This window comes from Ursus americanus, chromosome 17, assembly GCF_024610735.1.
Source record: "Ursus americanus isolate L20-20 chromosome 17, mUrsAme1.1.p, whole genome shotgun sequence".
Lineage (NCBI taxonomy): Eukaryota > Metazoa > Chordata > Mammalia > Carnivora > Ursidae > Ursus > Ursus americanus.
In genome coordinates, this window is record NC_142143.1 from 44,979,195 (window position 1) to 44,993,868 (window position 14,674).

The 14,674-nt window shown below is 34.7% G+C and overlaps 1 protein-coding gene across 6 annotated transcripts in view; it reads right to left on the reverse strand.

Annotated features, from left to right (window-relative positions):
- The window catches only part of CNOT2 (CCR4-NOT transcription complex subunit 2), a 117,132-nt gene that overhangs the window by 66,308 nt on the left and 36,150 nt on the right, over positions 1-14,674 (reverse strand). For 3 of the 6 annotated variants that reach the window (XM_087868930.1, XM_045789588.2, XM_045789590.2), the window contains exon 1: positions 3,385-3,525. The exons of 1 other annotated variant lie outside the window; for it this stretch is intronic. Coding sequence is in view for 2 of the 5 variants with exons in the window: in XM_045789587.2 (XP_045645543.1) it covers positions 3,385-3,457 (73 nt within the window). In the remaining 3 variants the exon portion in view is untranslated. Of the gene's footprint in view, positions 1-3,384; positions 3,528-14,674 lie in introns of those variants that run through there. 2 more of the 6 variants (XM_045789589.2, XM_045789587.2) reach the window with 2 other exon arrangements.

Here is a 14,674-nt window from a genome sequence, read left to right on the forward strand (position 1 = left end):
AAAAACATGGCTCCAGTTTTCAAGAAGCTTGTAACATACAAGCTGTGTAACATACAGTAACACTGCAATGACAGAAGAGTTCTACACCTGCACTGTTTGATATGGAAGTCGTTAACAGCAGACAGCTGGTAGGAATCTGAAATGCGGCTAACACAACTCAGAAACTAAATTTTTAAATTTAAATTTAAATGAATTTAAACAGCCACTATGGCTAATGCATACAGTATTAGACAGCACAGGTAAGACAAGGACAAATAAACAGGTAACTACAATGTATTACGGTCAGCACTAAACTAGAAGTATTACAAAGGGTATGAGAGCAAGGAAAAGGAGCACTGAGCTCATCAGGGAAGAGTTTCTGGGAGTATTGATAACTAATTCTTTTTTTTTTTTTTTTAAGATTTTATTTATTTATTTGACAGAGATAGAGACAGCCAGCGAAAGAGGGAACACAAGCAGGGGGAGTGGGAGAGGAAGAAGCAGGCTCCTAGCAGAGGAGCCTGATGTGGGGTTCGATCCCACAACACCGGGATCACGAAGGCAGACGCTCAACCGCTGTGCCACCCAGGCGCCCCTGATAACTAATTCTTGAATGATGTAAACAAAGGTGAGGCATTACATGAAGAGGAACTAAAAACAAAGGCTTAAAAGTGTAAAAGTGTATGGGTAGGAGATTAAAATCAGCTTTATATTCCTAATTGAAAAAAATTCATACTAGGGAGTCAGAGAAGAGACACTAGAACGGTAAAAGCACGTTGGGGTCAAAATGTGGAAATACTGTATTATGTTTACGAGCTTGGTTTTATTATATAAGAGAAGTAAAGCCATTGATGAGCTAAATTAGTAATTAATGTAATTAACATGGTTAGATTTGTACATACTTACAGCTGAAGTAAATTAGTGTAAATAGGAAGATAAGAGAATACTAGCGAAAATATTCCCTGGAAAAAGCCTGACAATCCTTCCAAAAAAGAATGAGCTATGAATCATTTAAATAAATTCTTACCTGACCTAATATAGCAGTCTAAGCAAATAAAACTCAACTACTCTATTCAAACTCCAAAAACTTAACTGGGCCTAAATTTATTAAGGAAATGAAACAAATTAAATACCAGTATAAAAAATCAATACTTCAACCAACACCCATTTGAAAGTCAGTAGTTTTTAGCACAAAGGTGAGCGAATGCATATTCTTACACTAAGTTCCTAAGGCTTCCATCAGGTCTATAAGGAAATGAGAATTAGAGAAATTTTATCCTTCTTGTTAAACTCTGGAATATTAGCCTATTATTATCAGGATGCTTAAGTATCACTATAAGACATCAAGTTCCCTACAAAAACAAAAGCCCTCAAAGATAAATTGAGCGTACGAAGAAATCCTACCTTACCCATGAAAAACAAAAAAATTCCTCAAAACAGAATTTTTAAAAATCCAAATCCTTTCATCTCAGCATATACAAACTTTTAGTGCAACCCACAAAAATATAAGTGATCTATTTAATATTCCTTTGAATTTCCCATATGCTTTTAACATACGGATCAACATCAGATGGGAAATTATATGTCTATACATGTAGTTTTCAGGAGATGCTTCAAAAATAAAATAATTTTACAATGGAAATTCAAACAATTGTTTCCAAGGATATTTCAACATGCATTAAGTGTCACTAAGTAACAACAAAAGAAAAAAGGGGAAAATATTTTCAGCCAGAAAAACACTACCCACGAATTTTTTTCAAGTAAGTTAAAGAAGCTAGATTACTTATAAATAATGTAACTGGAACAACAGAATATTTTTAGAGTAGGATGAGCAGGAATTAGGAAATCTCTTCATATGTAAAATATAATTTCATTTTATTCCTTTCTTAAATGTAAATTTTGGAATTCTGTATTAAGATGATTCCATGAAGAAACTTGACCATACTATGTAATCATACAAAAAGTTCTATACTTACACTTTACAAACTTGATTATGAGCACCGAAAAGCCACATAGCCTTGAATCACAATATTCTTAAAATAATTTAGCAAAACCTATCAAAAGACACAACAGCCCAAGTAGTGTGACCAATTAAAATCTTATGAGTCAAGGTAGTTGGAAGTGGTTGTAAGGAAAGAGGAGCTATAGCAAGTACGAAAATTAGCAAAGGCCATGCTGGTCAAGTCTATGAGAACTCTGAATAGAAAAGGTTACAGGGAGAACTGATTCTGCATAGTCACAGTTATGTCTTATTAAAATCACAACACTCTGGCAAGAAACTTCAGACATCAAGTTAAGTGAAAGGGAGGATAATTTGACACTATTTTTATTAGGCACAGTGCCCAAACCAGAACCTTAATCGAATAATCAAAGGCTCTTTGCTATTAACACCATGAAGACCCATTCACAATTTTTTCCATTATCTATCTTTCCAATTTGAGGGAAGAAAAGATTAACTGGACTAAAATAAATAATTAGCAGATAAACGGTTAGTGAATCAAAGCTGTTATCATACTAGTTGCCTTCAACAGTCTAGAGGGAATGAAACTGGCAGGTGAAAGGGTCTGAGGGAAGCTGAATATGTATCAGTGCAGAAAGCCTAAAGCTTATTCCTACTTGAGCTTTGAACTTTTCTGTATTCTGAATCACTGAATAATTTGGTAATAACTTAGTATCAAATTTAAAAAAAGGAGATTTTTTTTGAAAAAATTGAATTTAAAAAATGTTTTTTAAATCACTACTTCATATCACTATCTTTCACCTTCTTTTAAAACCTAAGAAAGAGAGAGGAATATTACACTTCAACCATCCTTTCAGCATCTTTACATGCTACGTAGGGAATGGATATTATTAACCAACTTAATAAATGACAAAACAAAAACCTAACATTATAAGGATAGCAAGCTAATGAGAAATTCAATAGAATTTGGGTCTCTGAACGCCCTGGGATTCATTCGCATTTCTATTTCTTTTATATTATAACCAATTTTATCTACATTTCTGTGATGTTCTATTACCCTGAATATAGCCTAAGAGTTCAGGTTTAGTCATCCAGGAATAATACATATAAAAGTAATCAGCACTTTGTTTTACGGAATACTAGCTCAGAACCCAGCCATGGAGTCATAAATTGTGTATCAGATAATCTACGTTTTGACATACACATGAAGCACCAGAAAAATGTTTTGACATTAAAAGAATATACATTTATCATAGCATGATTTATTTTGAAAAATGTTCCCAACTATTTCAACTGTCAAAGCCAACACATGTATTTTAAATTCTAAGCCAAATTTTTCAAACTGAAGTGTATCTAATCTGCTGGTGTCCGTTAAATATAACACATTAAACAGTTCAATACAGCTATATGAACAACAGAGAAAAAGAAAAAAAAACTGATCTTACCTGGTAGTTTCTTTTCTCAGATAATGTATGTCCATCAGTCCTCACCATAGAGTCGTGTCCTTTCCTCACAGTACTGGAGGCAATCAAATAGAACTGTCACTCAAGGGTCGTGTCACAGGAAGGACCGCCCACCAGTTCTCCCTCTAGAGTGGAATTATCCAAAAGCCGTCAAAATTACTAACATGTAAATATATGAACAGTAGCAAAAATATCCAATATGATACATAGAAAACAAAAAGTACTTTTTTTATGTCATAACTGATCTTCTTCTTAACCACCTAGGGAGGGCTAGAGTGGCAGATACTTTGAGAAATTATTAAATATAAAAAACTCTTCCCTCCCACTTCTCTCCCCCATTAAAACTGTCCACCAGACCTCACACACAAGGAAGACACTTACGGTGAATAAAAAAGTGGACCAAAAAACTAGCCCTCAACTGACATATTTCTTTTAAATATTCTCCTCTTAGTCTCAGAAATATCCAATTAATTCAAATTCAGTCATGTAATTTCAAATCATTCTCCAAATGCTTGTTTATACAGCTGTTATTCATTCAGTTTATGAGGTTTATTCCTATGCCATAAGACTGGAATACATCATATATTCTCTGGATGATTAGTAGATGTGAACTTAATTCAATTTTCTATTAAAATTTACTCCAAGGAAGAGGAGCAACACATGCCAACTTTCTGGATGCCTTTGTCCTTCAATGCGCCAATTCTGTACATGCTCTACTACAATGTATTTCTTCACATTAAAGCAGAAAAATAATGAAGCTCATTTCTTAACCTGAACAGATAAATAATTCCAAAATGATGAGGCACTGTGCACCTCAGGTACCCCCCCAAAATCAATGAAGCAGAGGTGATAGTCCCCAGAGATATGCTAATTCAAGAATACAAATTGAAAATGAAAGATCAAAAATTCAAAAGTGGGGGCGCCTGGGTGGCACAGCGGTTAAGCGTCTGCCTTCGGCTCAGGGCGTGATCCCGGCGTTCTGGGATCGAGTCCCACATTGGGCTCCTCCACTGTGAGCCTGCTTCTTCCTCTCCCACTCCCCCTGCTTGTGTTCCCTCTCTCGCTGGCTGTCTCTATCTCTGTCGAATAAATAAATAAAATCTTAAAAAAAATTTCAAAAGTGATACAAAGAATTTGTAACATATCTTTTCTTTTTTTTTTAAGATTAAAAAAATTTCAAAAGTGATACAAAGAATTTGTAACATATCTTTTTTTTAAGATTAAAAAAATTTCAAAAGTGATACAAAGAATTTGTAACATATCTTTTCTTTTTTTTTTTTTTTAAGATTTTATTTATTTATTCGACAGAGATAGAGACAGCCAGCGAGAGAGGGGACATAAGCAGGGGGAGTGGGAGAGGAAGAAGCAGGCTCACAGTGGAGGAGCCCGATGTGGGACTCTATCCCAGAACGCCGGGATCACGCCCTGAGCCGAAGGCAGACGCTTAACCGCTGTGCCACCCAGGCGCCCCTATAACATATCAAGACCAATGTCCCTCATCTAAGTTTTAGTAAAATGTTTACCCTAGGGAAATAGTAAGTATACCTATTAAACTAACAGAATAACAGTTGCTAACCACTAGAAATTACATTCAAATTTAGAGCAATTATTTAACATCATACTATATTTACTTTGGGAGAGGATAATAAAAACCTCTAATTTAAATTCATAGTAAGTATGAATCAATTTTATTAAAACCAACCAACACACACACACACATACACACACACACACACACACACACACACGGATTACCTCTAAAAAGCAATCTAATAAGGATAGAAAACGTTTTCAAGGAAAATAAATCATTGAAAATTAATATTATTACATTTAACTTTTAAAAAGAACTCACTTAATGAAAACCTATATTCCACCTCTGGTTTTATATTTGATCACAAACACAAAGTTAGTGGGTGCTATATTTTTACTTAATTTTGACCATCTTACATTTTATGTTTGGCTGAAATACTTTAAGATGCCTGGCTCTAGGCCAAAATGTTAATTGTTCATTACCAATTTATATGTACTACTGATATCAAGTATGTCTCTCTCAAAAATAACAGACTTTTTATTTTTATTTTTTTTAAAGATTTTATTTATTTATTTGACAGACAGAGACAGCAAGAAAGGGAACACAAGCAAGGGGAGTGTGAGAGGAAGAAGCAGGCTTCCCAATGAGCAGGGTGCCCGATGTGGGCTCGATCCCAGGGCCCTGGGATCATGATCCTGGGATTATGACCTGAGCTGAAGGCAGACGCTTAACGCTGAACCACCCAGGCACCCCAAGAAAGACTTTTTAAACCTAAGTATAATTTACTGCCATAAATGTAAGCTTTATCATCTCTCAAGGAATTAGGTTATTCACAAAATAAAATTACCAAGTGAACTGATGTCCAAGAATAGTTAAGTGACACATATTCAGCTCCAACTTAATTTTCATGACTGTTATAAAATGAGAGCAAAACTATTTTATTATGCATCCCATAAAAAACAGTAACCCCATTTTAATGTTAGTATTTTATAAAATTAGTAATTTAAAACACTACTTGCCTTAACTCATGGCAACTCTGAATTCAATGGATAATAATGTAAAACTTCAGTTTTTTCTTACAGGGTAAAAATGTTTCCCTTATTAAATTAGTTATGTTTAAATTAAAGTGCATGCATTACCTTCACATTATGCTAGTTTCATCAAAAGATGTTAGAAATCTAAAAGCAGGCAAGGCAATTTTCAATGTAATTTAATGTATGTCGGCATAACCTAAACTATAAAAGTTATAAAAAGACAATTAGGACTTTACATGCTAAATAATACTTAATAAAAAATAAAAGTTATTATTTAATCTGTAAACTTACCAGCGAAAAGTAGTAACTTTGGAACACTATGAATTTTAGTACAAAGGAAAAACTTGTTTTTGTTCATTTCTTGTTTCTCCCTCTTGGGATAACTTCAAGTATTTCATGGTTTAGGGTTTCTGTCAACAGCCACTATATGCTCTAAGGATTATATGAATCAATATTCTATATTGATCAATAACTAAGACTCATCATCTCCTTTTGATAAACAAAGGGAAAAAGGAACAAAAGGTACTCTATTTTCTTCTAGGTAACCATAAAGAGCTAACGTTTTTCACCATTATCTTGTATTAAATAAAATGTTCACTAATAGATTGCACTGACACTCACTGGGAATGAAAGGATACACAATAGATGAAAGAGAATGTAAGTATATACGTAAGAGTATGTGAAAAGCAGCAAGTATGAGAAAACATGCCTTCTAAAGCTGCCTTCATTCACTGAAGTTTATACATTGGTTTTCCTACAAAGTGCTAAATATTCAAAAGTCAGAAAAGACCAGTATTTATAACACTACAGTGAAATTTTCTATAAGGCAGGATGCCTTCCCAGATGGAAAAACAAAGGCTGTATTTATCCTCCTGCCTTAAATAACTAGAAAATTAAATAAAATATATAAAACAATAATTTTCAGACAACGGACATCATCTCAGGATCTGTGTCCTGAAACAACAGAAAAAAGAACAAATGAAGGAATAAGCCCTACTGCTTATGGAAGTATGAGGCTAAAACATAGGGAGGGGGAAGGCAGAACCTAATCGAAGCCCAATGGTTTCAGTGAGTTAAAGATCCAGAGCTAGGGGAGACACCAAGACACCTAGAATTTGCAGGGCAAATGAAGAGAAGGAAGCTTAACGATTTATTTATTTGTGGTAGAGCAAAAGAGCAAGAGAGAGCGAGCGAGCACAAGGCGGGGAGGGAGAGAGGGGCAGAGGAAGATGGAGAAGCAGACCCGCTGCTGAGCAGGGAGCCTGATGCAAGGCTGAATTCCAGGACCCTGGGATCATGACCTGAGCTGAAGACAGACACTTAACTGACTGAAAGCCACCCAGGTGCCCCAGATGAAGCTACTTCTAAGTGCCGTAAATGTAACCCAAAACAAAACCCAACAATATTTAAAATAATACAACATACTCCCAGCATTAAATAATATAAAATTAAATGGCATCCAATCAAAAATTACCTGTCATGCATAGAAGCAGGAAATACACCCTAAACAAGGTGAATTATCATAAGTGGAAAGACAAGCAATGATACAGGTGATAGAATTAGTAGACAAGGAGATTAAAACAGATACTGTAAATATACCCCATACATTCAAGAAGATAAAGAAAACTATGAATATGGTAACAGAAATGCAAGTGCACGGAAAAGACCTAAGTTAGCAACACAGAGGAATTTATGGTGACAGAAAAGTTCTGTTATCTTGCTTGTGGTGGTGGTTATAGGACTCTACATGTTTGATAAAATACCACCAGAATGATAAAGACATACCAAAAAAAGTGAGAGCCTGCAAAGACTGGTAGAATCTGACTTGTAGTCTAGTTATACTGTGTCAATTTTTTGCTTCAGTAATGCACTACAGTTATGTAAGATGACGTCACTGGAGGAAGATATGTGATGGGCATATGGGACTTCTCTGTGCTATTTTTTGCATCTTCTTACGAGTTTATAATTATTTGAAAGTTAAAAAGATTTTAAAAGGCTCAAACTGATCTTCTAGAAATAAAAATTCAGTATCTGTAATTAAACATGCACTGGATAAGATTAACAGCAATCTTTTCTAAACTTTAAAGAAAAGTTTAATGAACTGAAGATACAGCTAGCAATCAAAAAAAAAATCCAAAATTAAACACAGTGAGAATAAAAGGAACTGTGGGACAATGAAATATGAGACATTATTAAGCGAGACAGTGAACTACAGGGCAATAGCAAGCAGCCTAACATTAACGTACTAGTGCCCCAGAAAGAGTGAAAGAGAAGGACAGAAAACAGTGGCCACATTTTTCCTAAATCTGATGAAAACTATACTCATAGATTAAAGAACGTCAACAACCTCCAAAGAGAACAAAACCCTCACAATTTTAAAGTCAAGTTGCTGAAAAACAGTGAAAGAGAATCTAAAAGCAGACAGAAGAGAGAGTATATATATAGAGAGAAAAAACAGGAATGACAGCGAACTTCTCATTAGAAACAATGCAAAGCAGGGGAGAGTAGATCAACATTTTTAAACTATAGAAGAAAAATATCTATCAACTAAGAATTCTAAATCCACGGGTGACTGGATGGCTCAGTTGGTTAAGCATCTGCCTTCGGCTCAGGTCATGATCCCAGGGTCCTGGGATCAAGCCCCAGCTGGGCTCCCTGCTCAGCGGGGAGTCTGCTTCTCCCTCTGCCTCTCCCCTGGTTTGTGCTCTCTCACTCTCTCCCTCACACGCGCTCTCTCTCTCTAATAAATAAAATCTTAAAAAAAAAAAATTCTAAATCCAGCTAAGATACCTTTCAAAAATAAAGACAAAACAGCCACTTAGGAAGAATTTGGCAGTTTCTTAAAAAGTTAAACACAGACGTACCACACAACCCAGCAACTGTGCCCCTGGGTATTTACCAAAGTGAACCAAAAATTTATGTTCATATGAAAACCTGTTCATGAACATTTGTACCAATGAAGATGTCCTTTCAACAGATGAATGAACAAAATAATATATCTATACAATAAAATTCCACTCCACAATAAAAAAGAACAAGCTATTAATTCATGCAATACAAATTTTAAATGTATTTTGCTAACCAAAAAAATAACCAAATGTATTTTGCTTTCCATTCATATGACATTCTGGAAAGGCAAAACTACAGAGACAGAAAATAGATCAGTGGTTGGCAGCAGATTGGAGAGGGGTAGAAGTGACTGACTACAAAGGGGGACATACAGGGAAACTTTCAAAGAGATGGAACTATTCCATATAACACTGAAGTGGTGGATAGATAATACTATACATGTGTTAAAATCCACAGAACTTCACAACATAGAGAATGAACTTGAACGTGTGCAAATTTTAAAAACTCAACCAGGAGGTTAGAAAGGCAGACCTCAAAAAAGACTAATCATAAATGTATGATACAGCCACACCAAAGGGGGTATGTAACCTAAGTAACTTTAGAGAATGATGTTTTGACTACTAACTGTAAGAGGGGAAAAAGAAAACTCTACATAAATAGTGTATTCTAGTTGGTAAAGTGATTCCTCACAGAGTTATGGGTTAATAATTCTGAAACTGCTATGCATGTATACCGGAGGTAAACACGTAGAACAGACAGTGGTTGGTGGGAACCAGGTTTCTCACTATCAGAATAAACTTTGTAGCACTGGATTAGAGTCAGAAACATCTCTATTGGTATTAGTCTGTTCTCAATTTTAAAACACTTTAAATAAAGTAATTGTTCAGATAATTACAGAATCGATCATTTTGCTGGTATATGTCACTTGAAAATAGATTAAAAGTTGATAAAATGCTAGGTGATTAACTGGTATATCAAAATTATATTTTAAAAGATAAGTCTGATAAAAGGGTATTTAAAAGATTTTTTAACAATGTAAACAAACCTTATTTTTAAAAGGCTCCAAATTTTACTGAATATTTGCAACTAAGTTAAATAACTTTATCTCTAATCTTTTCAACAAACTGGTCATAGAATTAAATGTCAGGAATGCACAGTACTCTGTGTAACACATGTATCACTAATGTCTACTCACGTGCAAAAATTTCTCTCAAACTCAAGATACTTTTCAAATAAATTATTGAATACACCAGTATAAATGGAAAAGGATAAACATTTTACACCTCCCTTTTCTGTGCTGAAAACCCTTAAAATAGAGTTAGTCATGCTACCAGCTTAATATCTGACAAGAACCACTGAGGGGAAAATATAAACCAAATCTTAATATGAGGGAAAAAAAACCAAGTAGGCTATTTATTCCAGGTGTTTCCCTAAATCAGAGCCTAATAAAAATAAAGCATGTAATATCTAGAATAAATGATACTTGAACCCCAATTTTTCTTTCAGAAAAAAAAAATTCTCAAAACAAGAAAGTAGTGATCATGAGTAAAATCCCTAGGATATACTTGATTGGAGACTGAAAATAGTTATTAGCTTTACTCTCGTGTTCTTTTAAATTTTAGATGTGACATCATCATATAAAAATGTATACCTTGAATGGAGCAAGAACCAGAAAATCTGAATTCTAGGATTAGCTTGATCAATTTCTCCTCTCTCGCCACAGTTTCCTAAGGAGTTCGGGAATTGTATCTAAAACATCTGTAATTTGGCAGTCTTTACCAACTCAGCTTTTAAACTACAATGTGAATTTGGTCAGGTTAAGACGGTTGAACCAGTTAGACAGGCTTTATTTATTTTTTTTAAAGGGGACATTATATTCCGAGTTGGCTATTAATAAAAACAGACTACCAGATGGGATCAATTTCACTGGAGTTCAATAAAAGCTGAAGTAAGTGCACTTAGCCATTATCTTGAAAATATTAGGGTTTCTCAAATACCAGAACTACATCAAGAAACTTCTTGTAAATAGGAAGACTGTAGTTATAAAATGTTATGAACTTATTTTCTGAACTAATTTTTGGTTCAATCACATGGATAAATGTTTTTAATATTCTGAGTTGATGACCTGTGGTACATATAAGAAACGTGGGCAGATGAAACAGAAGTTAAGTAAAACTCAAGAATTTCAGTTTCATACCAAACTGAGTCTGGAAAAATTGCCACATTAACTAAAAATAGTTTATCTGAACATTTTCATAATACAGGTTTCATGGGGTCTGTAATTATCACGTAAAATGAAAAGTTGCCTATATTTACAAAGAAAAATAAAAGTAAATTGACAGTATTCTCTTAAAATCAATTTACTCTCTGGTTGTCATAATTTCATATTCTGTAACTTAATTTGGTGTGTCTTCGTTCTTCTGCAGTGGTAGCCTTCTTGATGCACTACTTCTAAATTTCTGTGCAGGTCTCTCACATACATGCCAAGGAGGATCGTGGCCACCAGATACACAGCATTTACTATTAGTAGAAAAATCAGTAAACCATCTAAACACCCAGCATCTCAGGACAGAAATTTTCTACTACCCAGTCTTAAAAGTTCCCAGTAAAATGAAATACAATAAAGACAGTCCCACTGAATTTAAATGACAAAAGTTCAAGCTTGGGAATCAAAGCTCGTAATTTATTTTAGGCTTTAATGAAATTAAAGTCCAAATTTAAGACAATCAAGGGCCTTCTAATCTTCCTGCCACCTGAAAACAAGTTGTTTAACCTCTGAGTGATTCAATTTCTTCACGGGAAGATAAGATCTATGCAATCTAGCTCATGACTATGATCAAATAAATTTGTAAACCAGATTTATGATACATAAAACTTCATTTAAGTAACTGTTGTTTGAATTAATTGACCAATCTTATGTGTAAACGGCCAAGTTACTAGTACTTACTAATTTTCTGCCAGTTTACAGCTAAAGAAAGCATTAAAATTAATGAATGTTTTAGAACCTTTCATTACAATTAGCTAAAAATCCACAAAGGTTTCCAAGGACTGAAGTAGCTACTGCCAGAGCAGTCCTTCTAAAATAAGACCAAGTCATATTAGCCTCACAATCTACTGTGGAATGGACACACTAGTTCTATTAATTCAACAAAGGAACTTGCTAAAGTTATAATCTATAATTAAAACGCCTTAAAATATATAACAACTCCCTTGTTACTCTGCCTCGTAGAATGGTTGTAAGGTCATTAAGTATTGTTATTTCATATCAGCAATTAAAAATACCACATGTGAACTAGAAATCTGGAAATTGCAACTCTACTAAACATTTTTATAGGTACTAGATATTTTTTCTCATAATAATTTGTACAAGCTACTGATTCTAGTGATAATGTGATTATCAAAACTGACTAGTTCATATCCACTGCTTAGACCTCCCCACTTCATAGCAACTGATTAGGCTTACCAAATTATCTCTGAAAAAAAAATGATAATCAAGTGATAAAGGGAAATTTTGTGACTTCTTATAAAAAGTAATTAAAAAGTTGCTCTTGAGGGGCACCTGAGTGGCGTAGTCAGTTGAGCAGCCAGCTCTTGATTTCTGCTCAGGTCATGATCTCAGGGTCCTGGGATACAGCCCCATGTTGGGCTTCTCACTGAGCATGGAGTCTGCCTGAGATTCTCTCTCCCTCTGTCCCTCCGCCCCTGAGCATGCACACATGCTCTCTCTCTCAAATAAATATTTTTTAAAAAAGTTGTCCTTGACATAAATCTAACAAATCAATTACATATATTTTTTAACTGTCAAAACTATTTTTCCAGTTTTCATAAGAGTATTAAATAAAGCTTAAGTAAAAGAGCAGAAAATAATTACAGCTGCCCATTTAAAGATAACAGTCAGTGAACACTAACTACATGAACACTTCCCAAACCCCTCAAAGTTTAGTTTTTATACAAAAGAGGCAAACTGTACACAGTTTTTTGTGTGACGGGCAAGGGAACGGCCAAAGGTACTCTGCAGTGGCTTGGTACATGACTTTCTAGGGCACTAACAGAGAGGAAGAGAAATGGGCATATTTATAGAAGACAGAAATAGGCTAAAGGATTTATACTGTTTTTTTATCACAGGATGCAAATAAAATCACCTCGGGATATTTTAAAAAACACTGATGTCTCCTCCCTTGCCCCTACTTTCATTAATTGGAAAAGAACGGAACCTGGTCATTAGGTGCTTTTTAAAGTTCTCCAGATGATTCTAATGTACAGCCAAGGTTAAGGCTATCAGGGCTAAGACTATACAGGAAAGTGAAATTCCAAAGTTTTCATCTCAGCATAAGTATTGACAAAAAACAAACACCATAAATTCAAGGTAGTTTAAGAGCATTATTCATTTCCTTTGCATGCCAATGTGCCCTTTCCTTGCCTCTTATTTCTACCTCTGAGAAATAATGCTAAGCCTTAAACATTAATTTTTAAAATGTTTTAAAAATTCATTGAAATACACTCATAATTAAGTTCAGAAGTCACTAATACAAGAAAGTAGATGCAAACATTACAATAAAACTTCTTTGTTAGAAGAAATTTCTAACACAGTACAGGTTCCCTCACTATCTGAAAGTTTGCATTATGCCACTTAGCTTTTACAAAAGACCTATATTAGTATCTACTTTTGCTAACTGAAAAAAATCCAAAGAGGATTTTCATCTCTAGGAAAAGTTAATTGTTTCTTTGCTTTACGTTGTTTCGCTTAGGTAAGGTTTCATAGGAATGCTCTAGAAACCTGCACTGAGGTTTTATTTTTATTTTTTTTTTTAGATTTTATTTATTTATTTATTTGAGAGACAGAGCACAAGGGGGTGGGGAAGGGGCAGAGGAACAAGCAGCACCCCCCCGCCCCCCACTGCTGGGCAGGGAGCTGGACCTGGGCCTCCATCCCAAGACTCTGAGATCATGATCTGAGCCGAAGACAGACGCTTAACTGACTGAGCCACCTAGGCACCCCTGTACTTAGGTTTTAAAAATATGTCCACAATCTTAACATTCCTTCCTAGAAATGTAATATTACCTATCATTTGCCAAGTATTACGCACTGTGCACTAAATACCTTACCTGTGTAATTTCCTGCAATCCTCAGAATAATTCAGTAAGGTAAACATTACCATCCCCTTTGTACAGATGAGAAAATAAACTGAGAATAAGGTCAAGAACTAGTAGTAACTAGAATTAACAAGGCCAGAATTTGAGTTCATATCCACTTGACTCGAATCCAAGTCTTAACCACTATACTTTACTGCTTCTCACATATATTTTCATGAAAAATTATTTTTTTGCATGAAACCATTTCAAGAAACTCTAGCTGTCAAATAATAATTCTCCTCAAAAGCCTCATTTTTCTGCTACAAAGAAGAAATTTAGCAATGGGGAGAAAAGTAATAGACCTTACTCAGCTGGAGATTCAAAGTTCAGAAAGACCATGATCATGAAGTACCCACAATACCATTTCAGACACAATTTCAGAAGCCAAGCAGAGAAAAAATAGGCACTAACAGCTAAACTGTTTTTAATTTTAAGGCTGGCAGATTATTCTGGTCAACCGACATCTTCTTGTCTGTCTCAGCCACGGAAATGAATAAATTCAATGCATCTTATCTTTACACAATTCTTCATGAAGAATTCATAAACTCCTTCAGAAATCCACTTTCTACATCTCTATCACCACCACCATAGTTCAAGCCACAATTATTTCTTGCCTAATTGGTCTCCCTCTATTTTTCCTCTAAGAACCATTTACCAACCAATTTGGTCTAGGTACCAGTGCATTTTGATATCTAGGAATCAGATGAAGACAAAACAAGCAAAG